The sequence below is a fragment of the Protopterus annectens genome, chromosome 7.part0 (genome assembly GCF_019279795.1).
Source record: "Protopterus annectens isolate FY-2018-M chromosome 7.part0, PAN1.0, whole genome shotgun sequence".
Taxonomy (NCBI): domain Eukaryota; kingdom Metazoa; phylum Chordata; order Ceratodontiformes; family Protopteridae; genus Protopterus; species Protopterus annectens.
The window spans coordinates 1,331,950,946-1,331,976,446 of record NC_056739.1 but is presented as its reverse complement, the minus strand read 5'-3'; the positions used below and the strand labels follow the sequence as shown (position 1 = coordinate 1,331,976,446).

The following is a 25,501-nucleotide window of genomic DNA, read 5'->3' as shown; positions in this document are numbered from 1 at the left end:
CCTCTAACTAATATAATTAGTTCTGAGGTCAACACAGACTGTAGAGAGAAATAAATTGTCTAGTTTTTGCAACTCCTAAATTCAAAGAAATCTCAAATTAACGGATACTCTCAGCAGACTTTTATAAAAGACATGTTGACTACTTTTGAGGAGGAGTTTTGAAATATTGTCTGGATACAACTCTGAAACCGTAGTAGAATATTTCAGACAAGATATTAAGAATAACATGCCAGACTTAAAGACTGGAGGTTAGACTGTTCACAAGTTGAATAAAAAGTATTTTGCATGGCAGATGCTGGCAAATCCATAGTTTGACTAATATAGGGTTACAATGCTAATGAAGCGTAAGAATACATGGGGAAGTTTTAGGGAGTTCTTAGTCTTACTTATGTCAGTCAGAAATATGCCTACTTTATATAAATATTAACAGCCCCCCACCTTACCACAGTGAAATACTAATTTTAGCCAATATGCAATGCTCAGGCAAACACCAAACAACAATTCCAGCTTCTTGCCCACTTGTAGAACAATGTATAGAAAACGGATATAGCGTCAACAGTTGGTTCGGAACCAACTAAAAAGACTGGTTACTTGGCTTCAATGTTCTTCAACTAAGACCGATCTTGGTAAACCATATCTAAATACAACATAAGCAATACTTTGTTTTAACTTACAGAAACTAATTGACCAAATAAAATAATGACGGAGGTGGGGTGGAGGTGGGGTGGGGGAACCAGGCTAAGCACTACTACCCAAAACAGACATTTACATGTTTTGATTTCTCTTTCATATAAAAAGGACCAAGTCGGCACATCCGCATTAGTTTACCTCTGACAAGCTAACATCTTCGTTCCAGTTCCCTATTCGCACAGCTGGATTATATGTATTCATTCTTTCTGTTGCACCGTTTTTCGTCTGAGAGAGGACAGCGGCTTCTTAGGGGTATGTTTATCAGTTGCCGTGGAAACACTCATCCGTACTACTTTACTTCCTTGCCGGAAATTAAAGGTACACTGTGAAGTTTATTGAGTTGCAGCAATGTTATTGAGTTTTTCGGGAAGCGTTGTTGCTTTTCAGGTTGCTTGCTGTTACAAAATAAGAATACCTTTAATAAAAATGATTATCGAAAAAAAAAAAAAGAATACCTTTAAAAAAATCCAGGAACTTCAAAAAAGCAAATGACCCGCGTAGAGTCTGCAGTGTAGACGCACAAGAAAACCTCTCAAGCGTACGTAGGGTTACCACCTTCTCAGATGGCCAAAGTGGGACAATTGTGGTACAAACATCAGACTCTGTAGGCCAAAACATACCCACGGTCAGTACAAGGGACAGAACTTCACTTTTTTGCCTAAATAAAAGCTTATTCTTGTAGCATTTTAGTTGCTTGTTCTGTTTCTTATAACATTTAGGTGTTTCAGATACAGAATAACTGTTTTATGCAACTATTACATAAAATATAGGAACTAATTTTGCCCAAATATTTCAGGACAGTTGCCATTCTTACAATATTTTTGCAGGACACAACTGTGGGACAGGTGGTAAACCCTTCGTTATCACGAAGAGCACGCCTCACTTTGAGTTTTAAAGCCCACATTCCGATCCTAATTGAAATGATCTGTCACACATTCGTTACTAACACTTTTTAGCCAATATCATTGCTAAATAATAGTGAATCATATTAAGTCATCAAAATAACTTTTTATAAGCATCAAGTAACAAATCGTAACCTTCCATTCAGCTTACTAGATGAAGTTGGTAGTGTTTAGTAAGTGTTCCACATTTTACCCATTTGTTCCACGTTGTAAGAGGTTATGTCCACATTTTGGAGATGGAAAGTTAAGCGCTATGTATACAAATCCATGCAAACGACCAAACCTGTTACTCATATGCAACTTTTCTAATACCTCGTCATTCCAGTCTTAGTTATTTTTCATTAAAAATATTCCCGATGACGATACGGTTCCATGCCTCAAACTCGTTGATCAAGAATTCTATACAAGCCCCCCCCCCCCAAAAAAAAATAAATAAATAAATACATACATGCATAAAACGTTACTCTAATTCACTGAAAATGTCAAGAAATGCATTACTTGCATCAACGTACGTTTGCAGACGATAGCAGTTATGCTAGTGTAATGTCTGGCATTATTGACTGATTGTAATCCACTGAGATTTGACAAAGATAAATAATAATAATAAAAAATGTTAGGAGGAGGGTACAGGGCAAAATATTGAAACCTGCTTGAAGCTATGGCGGCTTGTTAGCTCCCTGCATCATTTTAACTCAGGCGCACAGATAAATAGCACCGTTGTACACAATAGTTTGAGAAGTCAATAATTTGGAATTTAAGGGTATTACTTGCTACGGTAGCGTTGTCGCCTCACAGTACGACGTTGTCCTGTTCGATTCTCAGCTAGAGCGTCTTCTGCGTGGAGACATGCGTGAATGGGCGTACCTTCGTTGAAGGTTGTGCGTCAGAGCTGGCAACTCGGCACGTAAAAAATCTACTGCCAATCATTAGCGGACCGGAGTTCCGCTGTGGCGACCCCTAACCGGGAAAAGCCGAAAGACACAACAACAGCAACAAAAACAACTTGTCAAAGCATTGTAATCTGATAATATTGTATAAAATAAATATCTTTTGCGCTGTATCACCAAGAGGTTTCCTTTTAGTTTCCCTCTTCTTACCTGCTGATTCGAGTGGGAATTAAAACATTGTTCACGGTTCTACTTTGACTGCCGTTAGTGCAACTTTGCAGCTGGCTGCAGCTATTGACTTTTTGGGGGGACCTGCTATTAAGTGGTGTCCCTATGGATATTTTATTAATTAACTAAAAAGGGAGCATCTCTCTTACCGACCGGAAACCACCATACCTCTCATCACCAGAATCAGGGAAAACCTAAAAATATTCATGGTAATACCTTTGGTTTAGGAAGTTGACAGAGTATTGTAATTCCGAATTAGCATACGTTTTCTGAGGAAACAATATAATCAATTACTGTACTTTGTGTCTTTAGGCTTTTCCTGGTTAGGTGGCGCCACAGCGGAACTCCGGTCCACTAATGATTGGTAGTTGATTTTTACTTGCCGAGTTACCAGCCCTGATGCACAACCTTCAATGAAGGTACACCTATTCACGCATGTCTCCACGCAGAAGACGCTCTAGCTGAGAATCGTACCGGACAGTGTCTTACTGTGAGGCGACAACGCTACCGCAGTATATCAGTTACTGTACTGAATGTCTTTATTAGTTAATTATAATCTGTCATCTTTTTCGTAAAGTCTTACTGATTTTAGAATGGAAAAAAAAAAAGAAATGTGCTGGTCCACTAACAGAAAAGACAATAGAATACAGGCATGATGTAGTTCAGCGATAATCCATGAGTGTGTGTGGGTATATCAGGAAATGTGTCAACATTCTAATGACCAGATTGTAGGTTACCCCGGGTATCACTTCTGTGTCACTGTTAGACAGAGGCACAGTATACTAACCTCGAAAAAGGGCATAGCAAAATTCATTTAAAATGGGTGGCGAAAGCCAAACACACTCTGGCTAGGCTTATAAATGCCCTAGGGCAGATAGCCTAGTATGAACCTATGAACCTATTTACCTATGAACATCAGGACACGCCTTTAGTCGACCAGTGCCCTAGACAAAAAAGCTCCACAGCATCCCCCACACCACCTGGTGCCCTCATCATGGTCTACCTACACCAATCAGATTACCTTTTTTCCGTTTTCTCACTGTTTATCGTACTCTTCAGTTTTTTCTGTATTCATTCAACACATTTTAAAGAAACAATTTCTTTACTACAAAAAAAACAAAACAAAAACAAATAAATACTGGAAAAGTGCCCCTGCTAAGGTGGTGCCCTAGGCAGGCACCTAGTTAACCTATGGCTAAGGCTGACTATGACAACCATGGATAAATCCTAATACGCCCACACACAATTGTGCTTACATATCTTAAATAAAGCCATTGTATAATGGCACTTTAGTGATCATCCACTTTCTGAACTGTATACTGATATACTGCACGTGTACCTATTTCTGCAAAGTAAATCAGTGCAGTTTTCGCTCTCTCTCTGTCTCTCTCTCCCTGTACCATCATTATTCATATAACATTATAACAGAAGAACAGACTTTCCCATCATACAGTTTCAGATTAAGCATAAAATTGTAATGTCTCACTGTATTGAATGACAAAAATCCTTAGTGATTTAACAGAAAATCAAAAATTGTATGTGGTACAGGACAAAAAATAAATAAATAAAAGAACAGGAACATGTAGAACATCTTATAAAATGTCTAGTCAGTTGAGGAGTATGGTTACAGGCACTTGAATAATTGTTTTACAGGTAATCACAAATCTCAACTGTCCAGACATTTGTGTAATGTCCCTTATATTCCTTATATTTCTGACCAGCCCAACATAAAATGTTTCATTAGTTAACTAAAAATAGCATATCCCAATAGAAAGCCGGCTGCTGAGCAAGTCTTCAACAGACTGACTTTCTTTCTATTGAGATATGCCTGATTTACAATGAGCACACTGATTAAGTGTTGAATCAGCATGTATGCCTTTGAATACTAATGGCCATTTATTGTATAATACATTTTACTAGACTAACATAGGATTTGCACTTATTCAGGCTTTCCAGCTTGCAGGAGCTCTTTGCCTGGAGTTACTAAATCAAATTTGTGGGTCACATTTGGGTTGCATAGCTAGGTTTATAAGGGCCCTAGTAGTCATTAGTCTAATTTACACCTATGAATCTATGATGTTAGCTGAAGTGTTTGGTCTACATTGCTTTGAGTATCATTTAATTTTGATTTGAAACTCTTTATTTAAGGTTTGATCACTTCTATTTTGTATCTTATTCTAGTATTACATTTGTTTTGTTTTAAGTTTTCTGTTCTGTTGGAGTTTTAAGAGTTCCCCTGTCCCACCCGCTCCGTCCTTGTTGTTTTCTTAAATTTGGTGGCTTTTGAGTTGTCTGCCCCTACTATAAATCTCATTTTGGACACTCCTTCCAGTCCCATCTTATCAGCTTATTGTACCGAGTAGACAGAGATCGTTTGGGAAGGCCCACCCTCCTTAGTTTCTTAGTCTTAAATTATCGTGTTTCATCCCTTCCCATTTAACCTAAAATATATATATTACTGTATTTCTGCTTCTTCCTACTTTATTACTTTATTTGCTTTTGCTGCCTGTTCTTTAAAGTACTCAATTGCACTTATTCTGCTGCATTTTTTTACTGCTCATTAGTAGCTTGATTAAATTGCAACTGTTATTCTAAGCCTTTTGGTTTAAACACTTGGGCTTCAGGCCAGTTGTTTTACATTAAGAAGGTTTGTGGTCTGCACTCCTGTGGCAGGAGAGGTAGCTTACATCCTTCTAAGTTGGGATTTGCTGGTTGAAGCCGTAATGTCTGTTATTCTAAAAGTATCTTAGTTCTGGTTTAAGCACTTGGGCTTCAGGACAGTTATTTTACATTAAGAAAGTTTGTGGTCTGTACTCTTGTGGGAGGAGAGGGTAGATTCTGCCCTTCTGAGCTGGGAATTGCAGGTTAAAAGCTTGTTGTGCCTGCTTATTTGAATTGTTTCTTTCTGAAATTGGCATGCTTTGTTTGCTGCAGCATAGACTAGATTCAGACCTGCTGAATCTAGCTTTGTTTGTATAACTTGAGCACTAATCCAGGATGTCTTTTTTGGAGAGGGTTCCCCTGCACCTTAGTGGCAGGAGTGTGCAGTTAGAACTTGTCTGATTGAAGCCTGTGGGAATAGGGCTCAGTTTTGAGCTTTTTATTGGTTAATTGGTTAATTTGTTTAAATCAGTTTGCTCTTGTTTGCTACTGTTATATTTAAGTGTGTTCTCATGTGTTAAATTGACCTAAACAGAGTTTAAATATCTTTAGCATAGTCTGGTTACAGGTTTTGCTCTATTCAGGTATGTTTGTGTGATTCCTGTGTTTCATGCTACACCATCTTCTGTTGGCCAGGGCCTGCCTGCACTTAGTGAGAGTAAGTGAACTGGTTGTTACTGGTTTGGCATAGGGTGTTGACCTAAGAGCTCAGGGACAAGAGTTGATTGGTCAGTTCCAGTGTTTCTATTTTACTTTTATTTTATGGTATTTAAACCCAGCATTTGTGTGGGTTTGTGCTTGTTTGCTCATTGTGCACCCCCGCTGTGCTGTTTTAACCCTTTGTGAAGTATCTCAGTTGGATTTTTTCCCTTACCAGCACTCCTTTGTAAGTGAGGATATTGCCTGCAGCTACTGTATTAATTTTATCCAGCCCTACTCACACCTATAGATTCTCTCCTCTGATAACAAAATACCCAAATCTTAAAGGTCCACAAAGTCACGTAGACTCAAGCATTTTTAAGTTTAATATATTCATTCTACATTTTACAAGTTTCTAACTTCTGACATCTTTATACTTTTTAGAAGTTTCTTACTTTATGTAGTTCATACTTTTTTATCACACTTTTAATACATTTTTAATACATTTTTCACTATATAGGCATCCATGAAGACCTTTTAATGGTTATACTATTTTATATACAAAGATTTTTGATGACATTTTCAATGAATTTTCTTATATGTTTTTTATATGTTTTTATTGTTGTTGTGGGATCCCACCTGTGTCCCTGCTGGACATGGGAAAAGATTTGGGTCTTTTGTTATTGGTTTGTTCATATCAGCTGACAAGTTTGAAATGCTGCATGAACTGTAACTTTTAGTTGTTTAGTTGACTGATGAAGCGATAGGAAGTATCGTGAAAACGCTTACTTTTTTATTTTTTATTCTACAAATAAATACAATTTTGTTAGTGTAAGACTGGTGCATTTTGTTTGTTCTACAGTTCTGCTGACTTTGCACCTTTCCCTACCCTGAGCCGTTTTGTTGGTTTCTGTTTTTGGCAAAGGCTCTTGCTTCCTCATTGTGCCTTTTTTAGGCAAAGTCATGAGCACAAAATTACCAACATGAAAAATTCTTATAAACGAAATTTAAAGGTCATGCTGCTAAATGCTAGGAGTCTTAGTATGAAACTGCACTCATTGCAAGCATTCCTTGCCCATGGAGGATGCTGACATTTGTACAGTCACTGAAACCTGGTTCAAAGCTGTAGAGAGCACCCCAACCTTACCAGGTTACTCATCCTACTATACTTTCAGACCCCAAATGGAGGGCTACAAAGCCAAAGGTGGAGTTTCAATATTTATCAAAGACATACACACCTCCAGGTTGGTCAAACGGTATTAGGCACAGGAAACACTCCAAGTGCAGTTAACTGTTGACAAAACACCTATTCAAATCATAGCTGGCTACAGACCCCAGCCATGACTCAGGGTGTCCACTCCACCTATCTGGACTTACTTGAATCCATCAAGATTCAACCTTTACCCTGATCCTGGGTAACTTTAACTACCGAACCATAGAGTGGAAGACCTATTCTAGTCCAAACATGAACAACCAGAGATTCCTTGATCTCGTCAATGCCAATGTATTGGATCAGCTGATCAACACCCCTACAAGAGCTGAAAATATCCTGGACCTGGTTGTAACCAACATGAGTAGCCACTGTAGCACTGCTACAGTGTCATCCTCCTTGGTAAGATCCGACCATAAAGCGATCACTTTTGAATTCACCATCTCACCTGACCCCCCCCCCCTGTCAGGGTCAAACAAAAAAACTTTTCCAAAGCTGACTACAATTTCTTCAGAGCAGGTATAAGCAGCTTCCCAGCCACCATCCCTTCAGTTGGAACTAGCACTAATGTCCGAGCCTACACCAAAAAACTATACGAGTACCTACATAGCTGTATGGACTCATCAATACCTGACAGGACCAAATCATCTTCCTCAAGGAAGAGTAAACCTGCCTGGTGGACAGAAGCAATAAACAAACTCTATAATAGAAGGAAAAAAAATTCTGTCCAGTGCCAAGAAAGAGCAGGTGCCAAGTTGGAATTAATCTCTCCTTTGTCTGAACAAGCAAATAAGGTCACTGGTGAAATCCTCTAAGGCTAACTTCAAGTCCAAATTGGCCACATCCACCAAGGACAATCACAAGGCATTTTTCACATATTTCCACAATTTCAAAGGGAGCACCCAAATCTGCTCTGAACTGGTGGCCAATAACACCACATGCATAAACACCATAGATATAGCCAACCTGCTGGCAGACAGGTTCACTGAAAACTTCACCCCCTGTCCCCCCATCAGTAAACCAGGATATCCCCAGAACCTGCCCCCCTCCACTCATCACCAGGGAGCAGGTCCTTAATGCCCTCTCAAAGGCAAAAAATACAGTCTCCATGGGACCCGACGATTAGCTCCATTAGACACCCTATTCAACCAAAGCCTAAACACTGGCTTCATCCCAGCTGAATGGAGGATAGCCACTGTCATCTCTCTACACAAAAGTGGAGCATCCACTGACCCAGGCAATTATAGGCTCATCAGCTTAACTAACCTGATCTGCAAGGCCATGGAAAGCATTATCATGAACCTTATAAACAAGGACATTGGTAACCACCAAAAGCTTGACTCCACACAGTTTGGTTTTGTCAAAGGGAGATCATGCCTGTTGAACTTGGTTGACTTCTTCGAAACAGTCACCAAAGCCATGGACGAGGGGGAAGATAGTGCACAATGCCTACCTTGACCTAGCCCAAGCCTTTGACACTATTCCCCACTCGGGCATAATAGATAAACTCTCCCAGCTAGGCGTCAACCGGTATGTTACCAGATGGGTAGCTAACTGGCTCACAGATAGAACCCACTCAGTCAAAGTAGGGAAAGCCACGTCTAGTAGTAGACCTGTAATGAGTGGTGTACCCCAAGGATTGGTCTTGGGGCATCTACTGTTTGGGATATACTTTTCTGAGGTGCAAGCCAAACCAGTGGTCTGTGGCTGACCAGGTTTGCAGATGACTGCAGGCTGGGTACTGTCATAAATTCCCGTAGTGATGTCAACATCCTCCTAGAGGGCCTTACCCAAACTAATGACTGGTGCCAGAAGCATGACCTCAAACTGAATGCCAAGAAATGCATCATTATCCCTTTTGGGGAAAATGTCATCCCCACTAATTATCACATTAATAACAATGTACTAAGCATGCAATCAGTCGTGAGGGATTTGGGCACCCAGGTCGACAGCAACCTGAGTCTTTACCACCACATTGCCTCCATTGTACGGAAGGCTATCTACATGGCCCACCTCATAAATAAGGGTATTTCATCCAGGATCAAGGCAGTCATAATATCCCTGTACTCTTCCCTTATCAGACCCATTATCGAGTACAATGCCTCCTTCGGCATGCACCTTGCCAAACACTTGCAGCAGTTAGAGAGACCACAGAGATTCCTGACCAGAAAAATCCAAGGTCTCAAACACCTATCCTATACAGATAGGCTAAAAGCCCTGTCCCTCTACTCAGTCTCATACAGACTGCTCAGAGGTGACCTGTGTCTGGCATACAAGGCCATTTCAGACCCAGTCTTGATGGAGTTGCTGCATATCCATAAGACAAACTCCACTCATGCAACCCACACACAAGGCCTTAACCTTGTCTGTGACACGGGTCTATATTAGAACATCGAAGTTTCAGAACTTCAATGTTCTAATATCGACACCTACTAACCGAAAAAGTAAAAAACAATTGCGAAAGCTCTCCACAACCACCAAATAACACAAAAAGAGAGCAAAATGCTATGTGATAGGATGAATGGCCAAAATTTAATATAAATCCACACGCAAAACAATAATATGAATGCCTTAATCACAATCGTGTTTTCGTCCTATTAAAAATGGACTTCATCAGATATAACAATTCACAACCATCACGCTCTTTTATACAATTCATTACAACTCTAAACCAATAGAAATCAAATAGTACTTTTCGAATAGGCAAATCAAATTTCTTTTGGGCTCATTAATTATATATAGTCAAGATTACTTCCCTTCTTCGTTAAAATTTATCATATTTAATAACACAAATCTATTCTTTATTAATATACATATATTATATCCTACACAACTTCTCTTAAAAATATTATTAAACAATAAATAATTGAATAAAAACTTCATTAAAATATATAATTTATAAACCTTAGTGCATTCATCAATTTAAGGAAGATGGAATTCCCAATCCAACAGTGCCACCTTGTGTTGTACTAACCGAAAACTGATAAGACCGAAAATTGAAAACAGCAAATTTTTTACTAGGGAAAAAATTTGCTGATCCAAAACACATACACACAACACAAACATACCAAACAAGCAGCAATCCACACACATACACCTAAAATTTTACATCTAAACCTACACTAAACTGTACATACACCACTATCTACCCACTTACCTTAACCCAAACCCTAACCCTAAGGTCTGCCACTATCACACACACACACCTCACCCGCGTCCTAACCCTAACTCACCTATCCCACCCTAACCCTCACGTCCACACATTCGCACACTTGCCTGACCTGCGCCCTAACCCTAACTCACCTATCCCACCCTAACCCTCACGTCCACACAATCGGACACTTACCTGAACCCGACCATAACTTTCCACTGCAGAGCTGAAAATAGTGAAGCGACAGGAAAGGACAACCAAATTCTTTCCCTAGGAAAGAATTTGGTTATCTTAATTTTCACTATTTTCAGCTTTCGGTTAGTAGTTGTCGATATTAGAACATTCGAAGTTCTGAAACTTCAATGTTTTAATATAGACCCTGTGACATTAATAGAACTTGTTGGCGGGATAGATTTGTGTCCCAAAGACTCCCCCGTCTGTGGAATAGACTCCCTCTCCATGTCTAGCAGAGTACCTCTCTAGCCCTCTTTAAGAGGAACTTGGACGACTGGATGGGGAACAGAAAATACACCCCTGGGATCCCACCTGTGTCCCTGCTGGACATGGGAAACAGGTGCTGACTTTGAGGGAACATGGGCAAAATTCTTGGCTAGGCTTATAATGGCCTCCTGGCCATTAGCCTAGTATCATCCTATGAAACTATGTTAGATAATGTACTTAAATACTCATTTCTGTCTCGAAAGGGAAGTACACCAGTTATTTCCAATTGTCTAAAACAAAAGAAACTTGAAAAATACCAATGTGGAAAAAATGTTTGGCTCTGATGTTTCATATGATTTTATACATTAGAGATAGATACAATGTGTGTGTGAGACAGAAATGGGGGTAAAGGAGACTACAACAGCAGGTCATGCACTGTTATAAAATCAAAGTTTCGAAGGTTACATTAGAGTCAAAGTTCATTTAGCAGAGCAAATAAATCTTGATGTAAGAGGTGCAGGGAGATTAGTTAAAAAAAACAAGAAATTATCATTTGTAATTTGTTAGTCTGCATTCTTTGTGAGGTAGATGTTTTCATGAACAGAAAATTTAAATTTGCAATAATGTCTAGTTCATGATGATGAGAAAGGCAGAGAAACCAAGATGATAAAATATATGGTTAGAATATATGAATGTATGCAGGTAGCATACTACACATGCTAATTAGAGAAAGAAAGAGAGAAAAGAAAAAAAAATGTGTTGTTATGCCAGTCTAAAATTCTGACAGATACATTCGAAGAATGTCAGTACTGGACATTATTTTGTTAGACTGTTAAGGCAGTCTGAACATTTAGGTCTTATCGATTGTTAGTTTTATTGTTATTAATGTTCTGACTAGAATGTTACCTTATGTGAAAATAGCTACTCACTTGTCATGAATAAAACACAAGCACTGAAAAACAAACAAATCCAAAACAACGCAAACAGACCAAAGAAAACGTGACCACAATATGTATAATTAAAAAGACAAGGAACTTCTTCACCACTATAGGCAAACAGTTTTAATAAAATAAAGAAATATAAAATCACAAAGCTTTAGAGACCTCTTTCTCAATGCATATAAAAATCCATTCAACAAATGTTTAAGTAGTGAGATTATTAGATAAATAACCATTAAGATAGCAGCCCACAATTTAAAGATATAACGACTTCATTTTCCAAGCAGGTATTAAGGTAACCATATTATTTAATCCTGGGTAGTTAGCAGAAGCCAGGAAATTAATCCACCTGTATTCTAAATATTCAGCCTTTACAATGGATTATTTATAAAGAACAAGGTAGATTGGGAACCATGAGTTATAGAAAGAAGGTACAGACATGTAAATATTTGCATGGTAATAGTATGCATCCAAAGCATATTTATAATCATGTTGTACAAATTCAAATTTTGAGAGCTAGCAGATTAAATACAAATTCAGAGCATTGTAAAAAAAGAACTAAAAGCAAAACAAATGCTCCACACGCAAGCCTCCAGAAAATAGCCAGTATATAAATAGAAAAAACAGGAGGCCAACTCAGCTGACAACGTAAGGCAAATGATAAAAAGCCAAAAATCCAAAAATCAGTCACAGCCAAAAAGCCAATAGTCACTAAGTTCCAGCAACGATGTCAATCACAGCTTTTCAAACACCAGCAAAATATTTTATTTCCTTTAATGAGTACAGGCAAGCGCTTTCACCATAAAAGGCTTCCTCAGGCCATTAACATTAGAAAAAAGGGGAGGTCATATTTATATAAAGAGTTCATGACATCACTTCCTTATTTAATACAAGGTTCATTAAATAATTATTATTATAAAAACATGGTATTAATTACATCAAGCAACTAAAATTTGCATATTCAATATATAAACTAAATTTTAAACATCACATAAATACTGGCTATTTTCTGGAAGCTTGCGTGTGGAGCATTTGTTTTGCTTTTAGTTTTTATTACATTTGTCTTTTGCTCGAATGCAATGGCTGATGTTCCTGTTGAATTACCATATAAACCGGAAACAGAGAGAGAGCGTAAGAGATTTGAATTATGCATAGAAGGGTCAGAGAATCCGTTATTGGCGTATTACGTCATGGACCAGTCGACCGATGGAGATTCGAGTGAATTTGGTTGCAGTGGTTTGTCACTATTGCTACAAGAAATGGAAGTTGATATTTTGAAGCTAAAAAGACTACAGCTTCAAAGACAAAATTTTGAGGTGTGTATTGCGAGGAGAATTATTCCGAGACGGCTACGAGTGCTAAAGATGCCGACAACAGGTATGACACATCCCGAACTGTTATATAAGTGGCAGCAAATAAATATTGAAACCAGCGTACAATATATGCAGCTCATGAATGATTATTTCTCCGTTGAGGAGAGTCAACTTAGGAATAGGATTCGTGAGCAACAAGCACATATTAATGAGACATTTCCTAAAGAAATTTTGGACAAATTGTTTTATAAACTTTTAGATAGTGTATTTTTGTTTGAGAAAAAATTGGTTGAACAGAAGCAAAGTAAAATAAGAAGGGACACTATCGACTTTAAAAAGGGCCAAGTCTTTACTTGGCCCAAAGATAACTTCACAAGCCAGAAGCAGAAACAAGCGAAAACGATAAAGACTTGGAATATAAGTGAGAATGATGGTTGTAGACAGAGTAAGACCTCTGTTGGTAAAAATGTTGTAAGAAGAAATGTTAACCATAATATTTTAATTAGTAATGAATCTGAGAATGTGATTAATGATGCTGATAATGATGCTGTTAATAATGTGATTGTAACTACAGCTGAAATACATCAAGAGGATGCAAATATAATAACTGAATTGGGATATAGAAGTTCTAACAACAGGTAGAACTGAAAATATGGGTTCGAACACAAATAGTAAGATTTTAGAGGCTAATAGTAATAAATGTGAGGTTGTTAGAAAGAAAACACCAATTTCTAGTAGAGATGGCATGAATGTTAATAGAGAGATGGCCCCTTTCCCCATTTCCGAGATTCGGAAGGGTGGGAGGGATCGCTGTATGAGCAGAGGGAGACAGAAGAGGCGGTTAACAGAGGAGGAGGTTACAGGACCCACGCTGAAAATAATGTGGGAAAAAGTAGTACCACATTAATTTGGAATATTTCTAAAAAGGTCTTGACTAAAAATGAAAGTTTATTGTTAGAAAAAGGCTTATCATTCATACCCTCTGCAAAGAGTGATATCACTGATTCTGTTTTAGATTTAAAACTATTTGTAAGAAATCTTCAACTGAAGTTAGATTATGGTAACAGTAATGTAAGATATGTGAATACACTTAGGAAACCTAGTACCTATGTTCCTAACATGCACCCACTTATTGAAGCGTACTCCAAACTTGTTGAACAAGAATTACATGATATTAATAAAAATAATAGGGATAGAAAATGGTATGGTAACTTGTGTCCTGAAATGAGAAAAGCTTTGACAAGCCTTAGAGAAGATTTTAGTATAGCTATTAGGCCCGCAGATAAAGGCGGCCCTATTGTTATAATGGATATTGAGCAGTATATATTAAGCATGAATAAGATGTTAAGTGATAAAAAGTTTTATCAAAAGATTAATAATGCACGAGTTGATGAAATTATTGATGAAGTATTTAGTTTTCTTTATAATAGCCATGATTTAGGTATGATAGGTGATGATTTATATAGATTTTGTTTGATTGATGAGCCTCTAATACCATGTATTCAAGGGTTACCAAAAATCCATAAAGATCAGAGTAACCCAACTATGAGACCAATTGTTGCAGGACAAGGTTGTGTTACCGAACCAATTTCATTATATCTTGAGACTAAATTGAGACCTATTGTAGATAAATATGTACATGTCTTAAAAGACACGAAACAATTTTGACTATGTTACATGATGTAATGAAAGATATACCAGAAACGTATAAATTTTGGATGGTAACTATGGACGTACAGTCACTATTCACTCAGATTCCAAATAAGGAAGTAATTGAGAGTGTTTGTAGATGTTTAAAGAAACACCAGAATTTAACTAGAACTGAAACTGATACTATTTGTGAATTGATGAATGTGGTATTGAGTTATAATATTTTTACCTTTGACAACCAGATATTTCACCAAAAGGATGGCGTAGCAATGGGCACATCTTGTGCCAACAGCTACGCCAACCTTGTCATGGTTGATTGGGAAATTGAACAACTATTTAATTTAGATAGTTATAAGCGGAACGTATGTTTTTACGTCCACTTTGTAGACAATTTGTTTTTTATTTGGAGATCTGAATTTTCAGAATTAGAAAATTTTTTTCATCAAGTGAACTCTTTAACTCATTACTTAAAGTTTACTATGTCAGCATCGGAAGAATACATCTGTTATTTAGATGTATATGTAGAGAGATTAACCTGTGGCTTGCTCAATACAGGTGTGCATAGGAAATCTTGTTACAGAAACTCTCTGCTACATAGATTGAGTATGCACCCAAACTTTATATTTAAGAACATCATAAAAGGACAGGCTATGAGGGCATCTAGAATGAATCCTACAGATCAAGGGTATAGAGAAGAAATGGATAAGTTGAAAAAACAATTATTAGAAAGAGCGTACACTTTAGAAGAGATTGAACAAAATATGGTTACAGTGGATACGTTAAGGAAAAGTACAGCTTCCCCATATTTTGCAGATAAAGAAAATTATGAAGAAGGAAGTGTTGCAAAAATTTATGAAGAGATAGAAATAACCTAGATTAGTATGTATTACACTCAGGATGCCAGAGATATTAGAGATGCATATAAAAAGTTTTGGGACATACTGAGAGTGGACCCAGAAATTAATAGAATAGTAGGTGATGTCCCAAAATTTAGATATAAGAATAGGACCAATTTACATAGGATACTTTGTAGTTATGGATGCATAGAATCATGTGTACATAATAAGAATGACTATGAACCTACAAAACCATGCCAGAGGTGTAACTTTTGCTCATATATTAATACCTCAGGTTTCTTTATACATCCTGTTAGTAATCTACAATATAATTTTCTCCCCTCAGCTAACTGTAATTCTAAGCACGTAGCTTATTTAGCAACCTGCCGTGCATGCCCTGTGTTTTACGTGGGCAAAACTGATAGACATTTGAGAGATAGAGTGAGGGAGCATATATATAATATAAGAATAAAATCTATTAAGAATGCATTGTCTAAACATATAATTGAAACTTCTACAAATCATTGTTTTAAATTTATGGTGATTCAAAAGTTTTTGCCATCTATTAGAAGGGGTGATGTATGGAATAAAACGGAACAAAATGAAACAAAATGGATAATCAGGTTGAGAGCAGATGCTCCACCAGGTTTGAACGATAGGATCCCTATTAAACCAATTTTAAAAGGTAAAAAGCTTAGGAAATAACTAAGTATATATTTTTATGTGATGTTTAAAATTTAGTTTATATATTGAATATGCGAATCTTAGTTGCTTGATGTAATTAATACCATGTTTTTATAATAATAATTATTTAATGAATCTTGTATTAATTAAGGAAGTGATGTCATGAACTCTTTATATAAATATGACCTTTCTTTATTCTAATGTTAATGGCCTGAGGAAGCCTTTTATGGTGAAAGCGCTTGCCTGTATTCATTAAAGGAAATAAAATATTTTGCTGGTGTTTGAAAAGCTGTGATTGACATCGTTGCTGGAACTTAGTGACTGTCGGCTTTTTGGCTGTGACTGATTTTTGGATTTTTGGCTTTTTATCATTTTGCCTTACGTCGTCAGCTGAGTTGGCCTCCTGTTTTTTCTAATTGTAAAAAAAGAGTTAGATCTGATGCAATATGATTTTCAACTTAAAGGACATGATAAGAATTATTAAGATTATTTTTAAAGATAGAATGAGGGTGATACAACTGCAAAACCATATTTTTCTAATATGGATGGTAGTGATAGGGTAAGCACAAGTAATTTGTGTTATACAACCAGATTTAATAAGCATACAAGATTTATCAGGAACATCATTAGGAACAATTGGTCTACTTTATCTGCACTACCTGATAGTGACAATATTTTAGGTTCTGGCCCCAACTATGTTTATAAATGTGAGAGAAACTTAAAAGAACAATTATGTTATTAGCAAAATTTCTTATTCAGAAATTTGAATCCAAGAAGAAATGTACAGTGCCTTGTCATGATTGTGCAGCATGCATTTATACAGATTGAAATAATAATTTTATATATCCTATTACTAAAACGTTTTTTCTTTTCCATGTTTTCCTACTTGTAAATCAATGAATTTAGCGTATTTGGTGGTATGTAGTTCTTACACATTTCTATGTAGTAAAAACAAATAGAATGTTTAAATATAATATTTTAGAACATGTGTCTGATATACACAGACATGTGACTTTGAACACCACAGCAAAACATGTTGTAAAAATGTTGTTGCACATACATTTAAGTATAAAGCTGTTGAATTATTGAATATAACTATGCGTGTAGGTGACTTCATTGTAAAGGTTGAATGATTAGAATACAAATGGATTATTTACTTGGCTGATGCTAAGTATCCAAGATTAAATAATGTGGTTACCTTAAAACTTGTTTTGAAAATTAAGTCTTTATATCTTTTAATTGTGGGCTGCTATCTTATTGGTTATTTATCTTCTGATCTTACCACTTAAACATTTGTTGAATGGATTTTTATACACATTGAGGAAAAATTTGTCTCTAAAGCTTTGTGATTTTATATTTGTTTATTTTATTAAAAACAGTTTGCCTATATCATTGATGAGGCTCCTTATCTTTTTATCTAAAAAACAAACCCTAGTAATCTTAACAATTATTGTTAATGCTCTTTGAGAGTCAATAGTTTGGATTCAGAGTAAATTCATCATAAAATCTTGCATTATCAAAAAAAAGAAGCATTCACTGTTCTTCAGTACACCTTATTTGTGTCCATTCTGTGTTGCTCAAAAGGAAAGGTTCTTATGTGCTATAGTGATTTTAAGAGGGCTGAGGAAAATTATTTGTTAAAATCACGGATGTCCCCAAAACTCAGGGACAGTGTGAAGTGTTGTAATCAGTGAGATTTATGCATTAGGATGTGTGTAATGCAGAATGTCATTTCAGCATTCTATCAGTAATTGCACCTGTTAGGCTGGGAGAAGTCACTTTATTTTATTAATTTATTTACTTACATATTTATTTATTGATTGATTGACTTATTACATCTTAATAATGTGGTAGGTGGACTGGTCAACTGACCCTGGCTCCAATGGAACAATGGTAATCAAGGTTACAGAGAATATGATTAGAACATAAAACTAAAATTTCAGAGTAAAAGAAAAACTGAAAGAGAACATAAGCAAAACATCAAATGAACAGCACATGTAAATTCTTTAATTCAATAACAGCATTGCAAAGTTCCACTACCATTTTACTTGACACACACACACACACACACACACACACACACACACACACACACATATATATCTAAAGTGTTTTTTTAATGCAGATCAGTGTGAATGCTGGAACTTTTCCTGCACATTTCTAGTAGCTTGTAGTTTGTGTTTTAAGGCAGAGCCATTTTTTTCTGCCATTACCAACTCTTTTCTTGACTAACACATCAGGTACACTGAGTGCAGATGTTACTTCAATACTTTCTGAGAATATCATCACATGAACAAGGAAAGTCCAACTCTGGTCAACATATCTCTCATCTGTCCCTGATTTTCACAGACATCCCTAATACTGGTTTCTAATTTTGCTCTTTTGTTTCCCTCTGAAATTAAAAATACTTTGAGAAAAAGGTGATGGATTATTGTCAGCATATAAGGATATTCATTACAGTTACAGATTTCTTTCACTTGTGTGTGAATTCATGCAAACTTACTTTGTCAACTTTCTAAGACAGTAATCTTAACAGTAACTACATATCTAAATCTCATAAAGGTGCCCAATACCATTCCATACTCAGATATCATAGATAAATTCTCCCAGCTGATTTTTTTATCCCTATGTAACTCATTAGATGACAAATTGGCTCACAAATAGAACCCATGAAGTTAGGGCAGGCAGCTATACCTCTTCTAAAATACTTGTCACTAGTGGCGTACCCTGTGGTTCAGTCATTAGGACAATCCTCTTTGGCCTTTACTTTTCAAAGGGCAAAGCTAATGTTAAGGGTTTGTGGCTAACTATGTCTGCAGATGACTGCAAAACTGATGCCATGATAAACTCCCTAGAGGACAATAAAATCCTCAAAGACTGCCTGTCCCAAATAAACAGCCAGTGTCAAAACCATGGCCTAAAATTAAATGCAAATATGTGTATAATTATATTCTTCAGTAAGCATGACTCCCCTTGTAACTATCACGTTGACAGTACAGCCCTAAAAATTGATCCTGTAGTTGGAAATCTGGGATCCAAAGTTAACAATGAACTGTCCTTTGATCAGCAAATATCCACTGGTTTAAGGAAGCCCCTTTTCATTGTGCAGCTTATATCTGAAGGTATTGTGTCCAGATCCAGGGATGTAACTGTCCCACTGTACTTGTCAATCATTAGGATGATCATTGAGTATAATACCTGTTTCAGTATGCATTTGTCTAGACAACTGTAACAACTGGAATGACTGCAACACTTTCTCAGTAAAAAAAAATAAGGGCTTAAATCATAAAAACTATGCAGGCTGTCTCAAAACCTTTTGTCTCTTCTCAGTATCATACAGGCTACTAGGAGACGGCCCCTGCATTGCATATAGATATTCAGCAGACCATATTCTTTCAGACCTATTACATACTTGAAAGTCCAATGGTATCATTAATACACACTCAAGGATTCTCAATCTCTTTTGCAAAATAAGCAAAACATGTTGAGGGATAAGTTTGTATCATAGAGAATACCACTTCTGTAGTATTGTCTTCCACTCCATATAAAGCCAAATACTTTTCTTACTCTGTTCAAATTTAATTTGGATGAATGTGTGGAAATATGCAAATTCACCACGGTTTAGCACCCCTGTCCCTCAAGGACTGGAGAAACATACAAATGTTCCAACATATCCTTGTCCAGCCTATCTTTGGGTTATTTGTATGCAAAATATAATGGTTATAAACTGCCATGGGACTATAAGGCTAGGCTTCTTAAGATTCTCATAGAGCAATAACCTAGAAAGTAGCTGTGAACCTATTAACCTATAAACAGTAATATTAATATATAAAAATGTTCCTGATTTATGACATTTGTCCCTGAATATATGGGGCTTTTTCCATGACTGGGGTGCTCATAGGTTGACAGCTGTGCTGGTCAACAGGGTGTATTTCATTTAAATATAGTGGTCTTATCAGCCAGTTTAAAAATGTATCATCATCATCAACCCTCTTTTTCTCATTTTCTACGTGGAGTCAGAGTGTTGTGTCACTTGTCATCTCTTCCTATTCAATGCCACTCTCCTACCTTCTTCGACACTCATGCCTGACTTTTGCAGATCTTCTTTCACACAATTCAACCACCTCTTTGCTGGACATCCTCATTTCTTCTTACCTTTTTCCTGTCTGTCCCAAATCTTCTTCACCAGATTGTCTTCTGCTTTCCTGCTCATGTGCCTGAACCACCATAATCTGTTCTCTTTGACCTTTTATTTTTTTTAAAAGCTGTATGCAAGCAGTTTAATAACACCTACACCTGTTTTGTATGTAATAATAAATACATATTCTAAATTTGCCAACTCATCAGGCATAGAGAGGGATGGTGGTTTGACTACAACCCAAGCAATGTGAATTTAATTAGGATCTGGGTCACCTGCTGGAGAAGACAAAAAGGAAGATGATTGGCAAGGCTGTGCTTCAGAGAGAGGGGGCTTGATGGGGATGATCCAGTAAAGTACAGGTACTACTGGTGTTACAGGTGGCAAAATCAATATTGTGCAGGTAACTCAATGCTGCAATAGGTTTGGGCAGGTATTTAGGGGGTCAACATGTCAGTGGTGCCATTTCTCTCATTACATCATTGAATGCTTCCCATGACATAAGACCAAAAAAAAAAAAAACTGCAATACACCTGTATGACAGTTCTTCACTTAGCCTGTCTTATTTAGTGTACATGTTGGCTGCCATCCCTTAACTTAAACAAGGGCACTGGGACCAACCCTCTGAAAGTCTCTCCCTCGGGCCACTCATTCACTGGTTTCTTTGAAGAGAGGAAGATCCCGGGTTAGCATTAGGGAGCAAGAAGTCAGTGGCAGCAGTGAGGGAATGAATGACTAACTAACTAACTAACTAACTAACTAACTAACTAACTAACTAACTAACTAACTAACTAACTAACTAAATGTGGCATTTTTATCTCATCCCCTAAATTCTTAGGTAACATCAAACAGCTGTGTGAAATTTACTTTTGTACTCGTTTTTTCATTACTATATAAGTGACAAAACTTCGCTTGTTTCCTGTTCAATGAGGTTGAGGAGATATTGATTAAAATATGTAAACCTATTTTTGTAGCAACACAAACATGGCAAAAGTGTATAGTTTTTTTCACTTCTGATTTATAAGTTAGTTATACATTCTTCTGTGCTTTTCTATGAAATGTTCATTATTATTAAAGCATTTCTTAACTGATAATACTGTCAGTATACAGCATTGCTAAACTAACCACTCACAGCCAATTAAATGTGATTTGGGTTCTGAATGAGTGCATGTTTTCATTACGAATCATTCTGGAGTTTTGTTAGGGGTTTAGGTTAGCGGTATGCTCACAAGTCTTAAAGTTTGATTGCTGTTTTTTGTTATTATGTCAGTGACTTTTCTCCTTATGATAACTAAACTCTTTATGAGCATCTGAACAGATTTCCTTTATGTATGCTTTACTTGAATTAGAATACATAATTCTTCATATTTTTAGAATGTTTTTCTGTGTTCCTTTCACTTGTATTTTTGTGTTGATGTGAGAATATTTGTGAATAATATGTTGACAGGGCAAACAAGGAATGCTCGGGTACTCCTGTATGGTGTTGTCTTCTCCAGCAGGTGACCCAGATCCTAATTAAATTCACATTGCCCAGGTCTGCATTTGTTTGCAGGTTTATTCCAGGGCAGAGCTGTGGTTGTTGATATGCAGTACATCAACCCCCATTCATTACCTTAGTATTTAATGATATGAAAATGCAAGCAAATCTGGTAAAACTTTTACATTTTGAATAGTTTGCAGCTGCAAGAATGGTAGCAATTACTTAAGGCCATCTTCGTAAAGCACTGTCAGATCACTTGCAATGGAAGATTCACTGCTTTTCAAAACTATAAGTAGCAGGTAACATACAGTTGCTGAAAAGTTTCAAAAATATCATCCACTCAAAAATTTTGGACTGGAACTGAAATAAACAGCCTTTAGTTTAAAATTATTTTATTGTAGTTAGTAGCTATGTAAAGTAGCACACAATAGTCAAGTTCTTCAAACACTTTAAAGGAGAGGTTTTCAATTGATGCAGGATAAAATATATTAGAGAAAAATAATAGAACAATTTCAGAACCAATTATAAATACTTCTGCAGTCGGACCTCTCAACCAATTGGGAACACATTTCAACAGAATCAGGGACAAGTCAAGAAAAAATCAGGGACAATCAGGGACACTTTTAAAATATTAGTGTTATTAACTTGAAACATTGACAGAATCAGAGCATATGAATTAATATACATTTTCTGAAGTAAAATAAGTCTATAACTCTTAATTATTGTCATTATTCATTAAGTGTAATTAACCATCTTACTCCAAAAGTAAGTAGTTTTAGGAGGGATTAAGAGGAATGGAGCTAAAATTTGAGTCAAAATCAGGGACAGTTGAGAGGTACCATAGTTAAACTGTTCTCAAACTGTCATTCACAGCACTCCATGTATAGGATGCTTCCTTCATTACACAGAAAACCATTCCTGCATCATCATCTGTCATCTTGCCTTTATGTAAAACACCATCCTTTCACTTCATGGTATGTGGTACTTTCCTTGTTTGATTGCTGCCTAGTTAAAGATGCACTCCAGATTTAAAGTATCTAACAGACAGAAGCTGATGACTGAGATAGGACTGATTCATTTTCAGCAAGTCTGTTAATGCTGTTTACATACCTTAGAAATTGTTAAAATTATAGGTATTGGTAGTCTCCTGTGAATGGCTCAGAAGAAAATCAGATGCCATTCAACTAGAAGTAAGAAGGTGTCCAAAATAAATTTCCTAAACCAGAATTCTGTTTCACCTCCATTCCTTCTATTAATGAGTAGCTGAAGAATGTAAAGACCTTTCAGCCAAAACAAGGAACTCATTACTAATTTAATAAATCCCCCCAAACAATTAATCCCTTACCTCTCATACCTAGCTAATGACATTTTCTTTATAAACTCCACTGCCATGCCTTATGGTTTAAGAATATCTATATCTCCTCAAATCTGCATAACTACAGAGTTGGCATTTATAATGCAGAACAAAGAGAAGGGTGACCCATTTTTTTGTTACACAAATATATTGGAAATGAGGATATGGCATCCTCAAAAGTGCAACAGAGTAGTGACCTCACTGTTGGATAGTATGATATCACAGATAACAGTAGCTCTCCATACTTCTAATGCTTATGATTTACTGCAGCATTAGGCAGCCTCTCAGAACATCAGGCAATGTGTTTTTTGTTTATATATAAAATAACTGTGGTCAGAATTCATAGGCACCCTCAATACATTGTACCAAATCCTGTAAGAAAGGATTTGTCTGCTATACTGACAAGTAAGTAGTTCAGGAAAGGAATATTACATCTGCTGCTACATGTTCAATGTACCCTACAGTGAAATAAAAGACAGAGTAATCAGCAACATCATGTGCATTTAATTTCCAAAGTGCGTTGAGAGCCATATTTAAACACACAGCATTGGGGGGGGGAGTAGCAGCAGAAAGAACACACAGCAGAGAAATACCCAGTATGCTATAATAATACGATGTGCCTTAGGAAAAGGCTGCATTATGCAAAGGGAGTACAACTTCACAAACTGTGTACACCTGTTATTTAGTATGGAATGTGCTGTAGGATATCAGAGTTTCCATGCTAATGACCCACAGCTTCACAGGCTATGCACTACAGGGCTGCATTGGGCACTATCGTGAAGAAACACTGCACAAGTACCCTGGTGGTATGCTGATGTTGCACAGCATAGCAGCACAGTGCACTCATTTCTAGAAGCAGTGCACAAGATACCCAGGGGGTACACCAAGGGTGCACATCAGGGCAGCATGTGATCCTCAACTACATATATATATATATATATATATATACATATATATATATATATATATATATATATATATATATATATATACATACACCTACATTGTTGTGTATCATGTGTATGTGTGTGTGTCTGTTGTGTTATGACAACTGTGGATCTGGTTAGGGTGCTAATATGATGGAACACTAATGTAAGTTTGTGTGTGTGTGTGTGTGTGTGCGTGTGTGTGTGTGTGTGTGTGTGTGTGTGTGTGTGTGTGTGTGTGTGTGCATTTTGAAAGGATTTCTGAGTCATCACAGGCTTTACTTCCACAGTAGCACAATGGGCATGCGTTTATGCTTTGTCTGTGTGTTCGTTGTATGGTGAATGCGTTTATGCTTTATCTGTGTGTTCGAAATAAAATTTGACAAGTCTGCTTCTAAAAACTACTGCTTGGTGCCTTCTATCGTGGTTGCTGCTTTTTGGATGGTACAATGGGCTTCCTTTTACCTGAGTGTCTTTGTAAGTGCAATATAATGAAGTTTCCATATAAATCCTTGGCATGCAGTATACTGAACTGTGTCTGCACCTTTCTATACACTCCTTACATCATTGCATTTGTACTGAAGACCAGCTTCCTGCTCAGGGCACGATAACATCTCTGTTTTGTAGCCCTACTGTAGAGCTGTCTCTGAAGCTGACTTCTCCTTTTAAATATATGTATATATGGATTCCTATTACAAGAATGAAAGTTCACTACTTCGAACCTGTAATAGGAAACCTCACTTCTGCGAAAGTTCACTTTAACGAAAGTGAACTTTTGCGTAAGTGCACTTCACTGAAAACACCACAGCACAGTGGAGGACATAAAAAACAAGCTATGTTCTCCACTATGGTGCAATAGTCACAGACCTTAGGGTTAGGGCACGGGTTAGGGTAAGGGGATAGTTATTAAAGCTATCCCCTTACCCTAACCCATGCCCTAACCCTAAGGTTCGTGACTATCGCACCATAGTGGAGGACATTGCCATGTCCTTCACTGCGCTACAGTCGGCACGGACCGTAGGGTTAGGGCACGGGTCATGGTATCCCCTTACTATGATCCGTGCCCTAACCCTAAGGTCCGTGAGTACTGCATGGAAGTTCAGTACAGCACCCTTTCATTGTACTGAATTTCGCGTAAGTGCACTTTTGATTAAGTGCACTTTTGCTGGAGTGAGCATTCCATGCACTATTTCGAATTAGTGAAAATTCGATCTAGTGTATGGAACCCATATATATATATATATATATATATATATATATATATATATATATATATATATATTTATTTATTTATTTATGTATTTATTTAACTATTTATGTATTTTGCTTCACTGGCCCTATGCAGTGTGCATAGTATCTCAATGATACAATGT

At 36.8% G+C, this 25,501-nt stretch overlaps 1 protein-coding gene across 1 annotated transcript in view; it reads right to left on the bottom strand.

The window, feature by feature from the left end:
• The window catches only part of CFAP161 (cilia and flagella associated protein 161), a 249,064-nt gene extending 248,011 nt beyond the window's left edge, over positions 1 to 1,053 (bottom strand). Inside the window, exon 1 of the mRNA XM_044077943.1 lies at positions 829 to 1,053. Within this exon, the coding sequence (XP_043933878.1) occupies positions 829 to 891 (63 nt within the window). The 5' untranslated portion in view covers positions 892 to 1,053. The remainder of the gene's footprint in view (positions 1 to 828) is intronic.
• Between the last annotated feature and the right edge of the window lie 24,448 nt (positions 1,054 to 25,501).